The 9,754-nt window shown below is 59.9% G+C and overlaps 1 protein-coding gene across 2 annotated transcripts; it reads right to left on the bottom strand.

Moving 5' to 3' along the window:
- Positions 1-4,611: 4,611 nt before the first annotated feature.
- On the bottom strand, positions 4,612-7,940 carry SNCB (synuclein beta). Of its 2 annotated transcripts, none has more exons than XM_065734981.1 (6): positions 7,864-7,940; positions 7,599-7,726; positions 6,816-6,854; positions 6,413-6,531; positions 5,590-5,679; positions 4,612-5,386 (listed from the first exon to the last, which is right to left on the bottom strand). In XM_065734981.1, the coding sequence occupies exons 2-6, from the start codon at positions 7,717-7,719 to the stop codon at positions 5,354-5,356; spliced, it is 402 nt and encodes a 133-aa protein (XP_065591053.1). In that variant the 5' UTR covers positions 7,720-7,726; positions 7,864-7,940; the 3' UTR covers positions 4,612-5,353. The 2 variants fall into 2 exon arrangements, with proteins under 2 accessions (XP_065591053.1, XP_065591054.1); XM_065734982.1 differs by lacking the exon at positions 7,864-7,940 and adding an exon at positions 7,837-7,855.
- Positions 7,941-9,754: the final 1,814 nt, after the last annotated feature.

The following is a 9,754-nucleotide window of genomic DNA, read 5'->3' as shown; positions in this document are numbered from 1 at the left end:
GATGCTTACACCTCGTGGAAGCTGGGAGCATCCTGACGTATGGGCAGCACCAGGCTTTGGATGCACACTCTTTTGTGTGCCCAAGAACATGGTCAGCCTGTGGAAACCATCTGGCTGTACGCACGCCGTGGGCTGGTACAAAATAGCTGAATTGCAAAAACAGGATTTGACAGATTTTCCACTTCCACAGGGCCTGGGACTGATGTGCTGGTCCCTGAGAACTTGCAGCCTCAGCTCCTGCAGCTGAGAGCAGCTGAGCTGCAGCACTGTCTAAACATCATCCGGAATCTCCCCTCACCCTGGGAGGCTGGGCCTTATCTCCTGGGAGGGGATCCATACCACGGGGCACTGACCCACGCTGGTGGTTGCACTTTGAGATGATCCTCTATCATCTTGTCTCCTGTTCCAGAAGCACACTCTCTGCGTTTAGTGTCCTGCTGTGCACATGCTGGGGTCTCACTGCTGGCGAGCTGTTGAGCACCAGGTCCTCAGAGCTGGCCCATCCCCTGTTTGCATATCTGATGTTCCTACAGAAAAAAACCTCTGTAAAGTTTTGAGCTCGTGGTAGCAGCTGGCAGTCCTGTAAGCAACATTTCAGATATGATGAACAGAGAGGTTCAGAGGTGCAGAACTGTTTACACTGCGCAGACATGCAGACATTTCCAACATTTCCCTGTAGCCATCCTGTGCAAAAACACTCATGAAATGGAAGCTATGACTGACACTGGTGTGTGCACCAGCAGGTGGTAAGACACTGTGCTCCTGCCAGACTGGCTGGAGAGGTCTGGCACCTCCACACCACATCACCCACTGTGAAGCTCCTGACTGTGGGTGCAGCCCCCATCTCTTGGGGTGCCCCATGAGTGCTCTGGCAGGTGCTACCTGCAGGCAGCTGGCTGGGAGCTCGGACTGCCAGCCCTGCCTCTTCCCCTCTGCTTCCAGGAGGGGCCTTCCCTTCCCTGCAGCCACAGCTTGCTGCAGGGAAGTGTTTCCCCCTGCTGCAACTCTAGCAGCTGCTGCTCTCTGCCAGCCACTGCTGCTCTTAAAGCTTGCTGCTTGCCACCAATGCTGCCTGCAGCTTGGCCGACTGCATATCCCGCTGAGCTCACTGCTCTTTGGAGGTGGAAAAGAAATGAAAGCCACTAAGTTAAAGTCTTGTCTGAGTCCAGCACCCTGGAGCTGGGCTGTGTGGTAGTGAGGTGCTCTCCTCTGAACACTCACTCCACATAACAGCTTTCTGCTGTGGGGAAGGAGGCTTTGTCTGAGCCTGCACCCAGAGCTGCTGCCTGCCGTCCTGCTTTTCTCATTCCTGCCCTTCCCCCGCATCCCCCTGATGGCCGATGTGGTGGAGAATGAGAAAGATGAAGTCTTTGGCTACTTGTGTGTAAAATTTTGCTTGTTTGGAGGTCTTTCTGTCTTAGGAAGCAGCACTGCTTTTAAGAACTGCAGCAAGCTAGCAGGAGCTTTGGGGCAGACAGTACAAAACCATCTGTTCATATTAGAAGAACCATGCTATCACTATGGCCCTTGTTCATGCTGGTGCTGCAGCACCCATCAGCATGAGGTGCTGCAGGGTTGCTCAGATCGTGCCTAGGTGCTGCACAATGGGCTGTGTATCTCACTGCATCTGTTTCCTATTGAGATCAGCTCTCGGAAACTGAACAGCGTGCCGTGCTTGGAACATCACATCCAGGAGCTCTGGAGGTGATGAAAGCAGGCTGAACTGGAAGCCCCTGTCCCACAGGTTCTGCTTTTCACAACCTTGTAACTTGCCAAAACATTCACCAGGGGCTGCTAGATCAGGGCTCCTACTTCTGTTTAACAGTTGAAGCTCTTGGGGAGGGGTCTGACACCAGAAGGTCAGTTTTCAGTGCTTGACTTCCCTCTCTCCAGAGCCATGCCTGCTCTTGGTTGCAGGGCTTTGGCAATGTGCACACCCTGTACCTGCAACAGTTTGGAGCTATAACTGTGTTGGGGAAACAGATTAAGCCATTTACAACCCCAGTGGGATCAGCCCCAGGGAACTAGAAGGCTGTGAGAAGGTGAGTTGCGCCCAGCCCGTTTTCTCAGAGCAAGCAAAGGTGCAGACTGCCCATGCCATGTGCTCACAGCAGGCCCAGTGTCATCTGGGGACCAGCACTGCTGTGTGCAAGTGACAGCAGCCCAGCTATCTCTTCACTTTGGGCACTCCATAACCCAGCAAGGTATTATCACTTCACTGACAACTCACACACTATGCCAGAGGGACAGAAAGTGAGGCAGAGGTGACAGGTTACATAACTGAGGGGAAAAGGAAAGCCTAAGCCTTCCCTTTGCTGACAGGAGCATGGATCACTAGTGACCCTGGCTGGCTCTTCTGGCATCCTCAGTCTTTCTTTTACCAGATCCTCCTTAGGATGGAGAACATGACATCCTTGGAGGTACTGGGTTCACAGTGTTGACTGACACTGAAAACTGGAGTCTGCAGATAAGAGTGAGCAAAGCAGGGAACTGCTACAGAAGCAAGCTTCCACCCTTTGCTGGGTGCTCTAGGGAACTAAAGGGACAGGACATGCTGGAACCTGGGCCTCTGTCATAGCCAAGGTCTTTTGCAGCCTGAGCCATGAATCATTCTGTGCAAAATATGAGGTTTGAGCATCTGCTGGCCCCCAACAGTTCTGGTGAGGAGGCAAGCACTCAGACCCTGACTAGGAGTAGCCTGGTGGGAGGATAATGGCAGCATGTTTCTTCTTTCGTTTCTTCTGTTCCTGCCTGCTCTGCTTGAGCTCTCAGATCATTGTTGAAGCTGCCAACAGCCTCACTACACCAGAACATGACATATTCCTGCAAAAATATATACTTGTCATCCAATACGTCCATCCCGGAACACACAGGGGGATGGCAAGCTCATGGCTCTTAGAGCCACAGGGTGTTGTCACCTGCACTGATGTGGATCCAGCCTGGCTCTGCCAGGTTCTGGCATCAGGTGACATTAATGGTGCTGTCTCAGTTGTTTCCTAACTTGTTCCAACTCCAGAGTGAATCCTAGGAGCTCAGCTTGCTGTTTTCCCATCTGTAACCCTCCTAGTTCTTCTTCTGCAGGCAGTGGCAGACCACAGGGCTTGAGCCATCATCAGTATGTCCTGCAGCTGCCAATGGGCCAGCAACAAACCACGTCACTTCTCACGGAGCACCACAGCAGCTGGTGTGTGAATGGAGACACTGCAGTTCTAGGATTCAGCTTTCCCAGCAACTTTGGGACTGTCCCCGAGGTCAGGCATGGCCCAAGGCAGAGGAGAAGACCCCCAGATCAATTTCCAGATCTCAGGGTTATTCTAAGCAGCAAATCTAGAGTGTGTACTGCCCATGGCAGGACATCTGTGTGAATGCAGGCAGGGTGTATCCTTCTTCGAGCAGCTGAAGAACCTGAACAGCTTACCTATGGCTGCCTCACCCTCAAGCACGAGTCCAGCTACTGCCTCCTGCAGTCAGCGCATCACAGCCCGGAGCAGTGGTTTGGAAAAGGCAGAGAGGAGATCCCAATCATCCCATTCCCTGAGTTCCAGGCCCAGTGGCTGTAAGTGCTCCTACCATGGTGGTCCTGCTCATCCATCAAGGGCAGGCAGTGGGACAGACAGGTGTTTGCAGTGTCACACTGCTGTGGGTGAGCTTGGTGTGGGGCCAAGGCAGTGCCTGGCTGGGGCAGGGCATGTGGGGATGTGTTCATCCTGCAGATTCAGCGCACAGCCCCCAGGCCATCTGAGTGTGCCAGGAGCTAGCTCTGTAGTAGTCCCAGCCTGGCTCTGGGGACACGGCCCAGCTGGCCCAGGGGGTGCCACCAGCCTCCCGCCCCAACCTGCAGAGTCTGTCATTCTTTTGGCCGCTGCCCACATCCACTTCCACTCCCAAAGCTGCACTCACTCCCAGACTCTGCTCGCAGAGCCAGCCCTGACAGCATTAGGGAAAGCCCTGTCTCAGACCATTTAATAACGTGCCCAGCAGTGCCTGGTGGGTGCTGCAGGTGCTGCTGCAGCTGGTGCAGACACAGGGAGCAGAGCCAGAGCAGGGATTTGCAGACATCAGCAAACCTGTTGTGAGCCTGTGCTGACTGCTGCAAGCTTCACTTCACCAGCAAAGTTGGCAAGGCAGTACAGGTGGGGGACACAGCCCAACCTCTCCACACTCTGTGCTGCAGTCAGGGGCTGCAGGCTGGCTGGATGGGAACCCAGGCTGGGTTAGGTAGGGATCCGAACTGCAGCATATCCTGCTGCTATGGGCTGGTGTGAGCCTGCGGGAAGAAGCCTGAGCTCAGTGCCGGAGGGAACCAGTGCTCGAGGCCAGGACTGTGCCCATCCTCCTCCTGCCACAGGGTCCCTGATCCCAAAGGGTCACCTCCTTTCACCTGCAGACACAAAGCTCTGCAGCCAGCACGCACAGGGACATTCCCTGTGTCCCAGCTCAGCCGGAGCATGCTGCCCACCGCCCTAACAGCAGCAAGCAGACAGGAGAGTTTGATCTCCACGACGACCTCTCACAGCCTGCCCCAGCCCCACACCCTTACTCCCCCCAAAACTGCCCCCACCACCAAATCAGGGGACAGAACAAGGGACCCCACACTCAGCACCAGGGGGCTACAGACGAGAGTTGGCTTTATTCATGGACACGGTGGCAGCTGTGTCACTGGCAGCTGCACTCGTATTGCACATCCAGCAACGAGGGCGGGGGGATATCCATGCCACGTCACAACACAGCGTCGGCACTACGGGACCTCGGGGAGGGCGCGGGCACCGTCACCACCCGGGAGGTTGGGGAGCGGGCTTGGACGCCGAGGGCTCACAAAGGCAAAAGACCCGTCCACCCATAGATAGAGATATAGATATATAAAAAAAAAAAAACAACTCAGTTCCACGATGACCAGAGCAGAACCACAGGGACAAGCATGCAAGCAAAATGTACAGCAGCCCACGCGCAGGTAAACATGCTTTGTACACACACAGACACACCGGGACGCAGCCGGGGCTTACGGCGCTGGGAGGGAGACAGAGCTGTAAGCCCGGGCCCCACTCACACACACACACACACACACACACACACACACACACACACACCAGCCCCTGCGGGCAGTGCCCACGGCTTGGGCACATGCTGGGGTTGCAGGGCTTGGGTACAGCGGGTTCTCACTGCTAGACACGGTACGGAGACATGGACATGGTCCCTTGGAACGGAACTGGAGGAAGAACTCGTGAGCGAACGGGGCAGGGGCACCCCTGCTCCTCCCCAGCACACGGGCACTGGCCGGGGCTGGCTGGGGAGGAGCAGGGGGCTACCGGCGGTTCGTTGTGCTGCTGGTGGAAGAGGCAAGGACAGGGCTCCATTATGCCTCTGGCTCGTATTCCTGGTATTCCTCCTGTGGGATGAGAAAAGGAAAAGCAGTGAGAGAGCCCAGCTGAGACAGTCCCCGTGCCCCCCAGCACCGCACCTGCCTGACCTCCAGGTTCCCTGCTCCGGGTGCTGGGGAGCTGGCAGGCTCCTGGCTCTGCTCCCGACAGTGATGCCACCGCAGTGCTGAGCACTGCCCGCATCCCCTGCAGTGCCACCCTGAGCCCTCACCTGTGGGGACTCCTCGTAGCTCTCCCCTTCCGGCTCCAGCAGCGGCTCAACCAGTGGCTCCTCCACTGCCTCCTGGGCCACCTCCTCAGCCTGCGGGTGAAGCAGGTGGTCAGTTCCACACACACACCCCCAAAATGTCACCCTCTCAGGGAGGGGTTACCCGGGGACCTGGCAGAGACCGGCCATATGCCCACGCAGGGTGGGATAGAGCCAGGACGGAGCGATCCTAGGGCGAGGTGGGGTGCTGGCAGAGCACCCAGTGCTCACAGCAGCACACCGAGCTGGGACGAGACAGGAAAGCGACTGCAGAAGTGCGCATCCCCGCAATGCTCAGCCCGAGGCGGGTGACGCGTGCTTGCGCCTCGAGCCCCACTCGGGCTGCGGGAGCATCCCGCATCCCAGGCAGGGCGGGGCGGGGCGGGGCGGGTAACCCCTCCCCGGGGCCGGGCAGAGCGGCTGGAGGAGGGCGGCCGGTCCCCCCCTCGCGGCGGCGGTGCGTGCCGTGGCCTCATTTCTTCAGCTGCTGCTATTCTGGGCTAAGCTGGAAGCGAGCAGAACCCGCCGCCCCTCCCGCCCCAGCGCTCCCGCAGCTGTCAGGTCACCTCGCAGCGCATCGCGGCGATGCCTCCCCGCCGGCCCCGCGCCGCCATGCGGGAGCCCACGCACGCACACGTCCGCAGCAGCCACGCACGCAGCCGCCACGCGGGGGACCCCCCGTTCTGTGTCCCACCTCCCCCCTCCCCCCAAGCCCCGGCCCTGGGAGCGGGCAGAGCCCCGCGTGCCGGCGGTGCGGTGCAGCGCTGTGCGGGGATGGGGCGATCACCTTCAGGTCCGCGGGGAACTCCTCCTTCTTCACCAGCCCCGTGGCCGCCGCGATGTTGCCGGCGCCCGAGAACGCCGCTTCCCCCAGCTGGGACGCCTGCTCCTTCGCCTTCTCGGCCACTGCGAGAGCCGGGGGTGCGTGTCACCTCCCGCGCCAGGGAGAGGGGTCGTGGGGGGGGCTGATGGCGAGGCAGGGGCAGGACCAGCCTCCCTACACCCCCTTCACCCCTCCTCTCCGTGCCCGGGGCCGCGGCTCTGCAGCTGGGCACGGAGTGCGGGCGGCGCCGCAAATCCCGTGTTGCGGGCCCCGTTATGTAAGTGTCTTTAGCCGGGTGACATCAGCCCCTCGCACAGCACCGACCCCATTAACACGGCCGCGCTCCCGGGGGCAGAAAGGACCGTACCTGAGGTGACGCCTTGCACTACGCCTTGGGTTTTGCTCCCTGAGGGTAGAAACAGAGAGAGCACGGGGTCAGATAGCCCTGCGCTGCACAGCCCCCGGTTCCCCGCAGTCCTCGGGAGGGCTCGGGCAGGGTGCCGGCTGCCGGCGGGACCCTCCTGCGGGGTGGGGACCGTGCTGCTGCACGGGGCAGCCCGGAGGTGCGGACGGCTCCGGTGCGAGATGGGGCTCGGAGCGCTCCGGGACCCCCTCCTGGGGCAGCGCTCCGGGCACGGCGAGCTCCGCTCGGCACCGCTCCACCTCTCGCCCGGCGGGATGGGGCAGCACCCAGCCCCGAGCAGCCCGAAGCCGCAGCCCGGCTGCACCATTCACCCGCGTGTACTCCGGGGCACGGATTCTCCCGAGAGGGACAAACGGATCCCCGGCGTTTCCTCTCCCATCCGGGCACAGCTCAGCGCATCCCAACGAAGCTCCCCACGAGCAGTGTCCGAGCATCGCCGCAGCTCCGCGGCGGCTCCGCTCGTGTCCCGGAGCATCGTCGGCCAAGAGCCGCGGAGAAGCCACCCGCGGGGTCCCCCCCCCCCCTCCGCTCCAACCCCTCGGGCAGAGCGCTGCGGACGGAGCCCCCCCGGGCGCCGCCGGGGACGGGCGGGGGGGGGAGGGGGGAGAACCGAGGGTACGGGGACAGGTGGGGACAGCAGGGGGGATGGGCGGGAGGATGCAAGGGCAAATGCGGGAGGATGCAAGGACGGGAGGGGGAGGACAGGCAGGTCGGGCCGGCCCTTACCGACATAGAGGACCCCTTCCTTGGTCTTCTCGGCGGCCTCAGCCACCCCCTGCTTGGTCTTCTCGGCGGCGGCGACCACCCCCTCCTTGGCCTTGGACAAGCCCTTCATGAACACCTCCATGGCGGCTCTGCGGGGAGAGGCCGCGCGGCTTCACCCCGGCCCGGCTCCCGCCCGCCCCGCGCATCCCCGCGCCCTTGAGGGCCGCCCCGCCCCGCACCGCCGCCCCCGGCCCCGCACCGCCCCGTTCCCGCCGCGCTGCCCGACCTGGCTCGGCGACGGGCACACGGGCACACGGGCACACGGGGACGGGCGGGGCGCGGCGCGGGCCGGGCCGAGCCGGGCCGGGCTGCGGCGGGGCGGGCTCAGTGCGGCTGTGCCGGAGCCGCGTTGCGCTGCGCTGCGCCGTGATGCGCCGTGATGCGCGGGGGGGACCTCGCAGTGCGAGCTGAGCCGCGCTGGGCTGGCAGAGTCGTGCTGAACCGTGCCAAACCGAGCAGTGCCAAGACCGCCAAGCCGTGCCGTGCCGAGCCGTGCCGGGTCGAACCGGGCCGCGCATGGGGATGTGCTGCCCCTGTGTGGTGAGGTACGAGGGCGGCCGGACACGGCTCTGCCCGATCTCGGCATGGCTCTTTGCTCGGTATGGTTCAGAGCATCACGTTTCGGCAGGTCATGGCTCGGCTCAGCTCCACACGGTTCAGCATGACTCAGCTCTGCTCAGCACAGCACGGAACGGCACGGTTCGGCTCGTGTTGGCTTGACACATCTTGGCATGGCTCGACTTGGCTCAGCATGGTTTGGCACAGCATGGCTTCACAAGACACAGCATGGCTCCATGCACTTTGGAAAGGTTTGGCATGGCACAGCTCAGCACAGTTCATCCTGCTTTCCAGTGCTTTGGCACAGCATGGTTAGATATGGCTCAGCTCGGCACAGTTTGGAACAGTTTGGCACAACGGAAGACAGCTTGGCATGCTTTGGCATGGTTCAGCTCAGCGCAGTTTGACATGTTTTGGCACAGCTTGGCACAGCTCAGCACAGCTGGGCACTTTTTTATATGACTCAACATAGTTCGGCATGGTTTGGCACAGTTTGGCATGGTTCGGCACAGTTCAGCATGTTTCAGCACTGTTCAGCTTGACTTGTCCCTGCACACCTTGGCATTTCTTGGCACAGTTTGCAACAATTTGGTTTGATACAGATTGGCCCTGCACAGTTTCGTACTGCTTGCCTCACTGTGGCCAAGATGAAGCCATGATACACTTTGGCATGGTTTGGCACAGCACATTTCAGCATGGCTCAGCACAATTTGGTACTGCATGGCTCAGCACAGCCCAGTACAGTCTGGCTCAGCACAATTTGGCATGCGTCAGCATGGCTCAGCACAGCTGGTTATGGCTTCACACAGTATGGTATGGATTGACACTACTCAGCTTGGCATGGTTTGGCATGGCTAGGCTTGGCACCATTCAACACAGCTCAGAACTGCACATTTCAACACAGCTGGGCTCATTGTGACTCAGCACAGTTAGGCACGGATTGGCATGGTTCTGCTCAGCTCAGCTCTGTGCATTTTGACATGGGTCAGCACAGTTTGGCACAGTTTGGCATGCTTTGGCATGGCTAAACACGGTTGGGCATGGCTGGGCTTGGCAAGGTTCAGAACGGTTTGGCATAGCTCGGTGCAGCTCAGCATGGCACAGCACAGCCTAGTACAGGTTAACCTAATACCGCTCTGTACATTTTGGCATGGTTCAGCATGGTTTGGCACAGTTTGACTCAGCCCACTTGGCATGGTTCAGCATGGCTCAGTTCAGCACAGTTTGACACAGATCAGCTCTGCATCTTTCAGCACAGCTTGGCAGAGTTTGGCACTGTGTGGCATGGTTTGGCACTGTTCATCACAGCTGGGCATGTTTTGGCATTGTTCAGCCCAGTCTGGCAGCTCCTCATGCTTGGCGTGCTTTGGCATGGCTTAGCTTGACATGGTTTGGCACATCTCAGTTCTACACATTTTGGCAAGGCTTGGCATGGCTTGGCACAGTTCAGCACAGTTTGGCATGGCTCAGCACAGCTCAGCACTACATGGCACCACTTGGCATGGTTTGGCTTGGAACAGTGTGGCGTGCCTTGGCATGGATCAGCACAATTTGGCACA

The sequence above is a fragment of the Cyrtonyx montezumae genome, unplaced genomic scaffold, assembly GCF_038088225.1.
Source record: "Cyrtonyx montezumae isolate F1298 unplaced genomic scaffold, pur_monq_1.0 scaffold_18, whole genome shotgun sequence".
Lineage (NCBI taxonomy): Eukaryota > Metazoa > Chordata > Aves > Galliformes > Odontophoridae > Cyrtonyx > Cyrtonyx montezumae.
The sequence above is the reverse complement of the archived record's forward strand: the minus strand, read 5'-3'. Positions and strand labels throughout refer to the sequence as shown.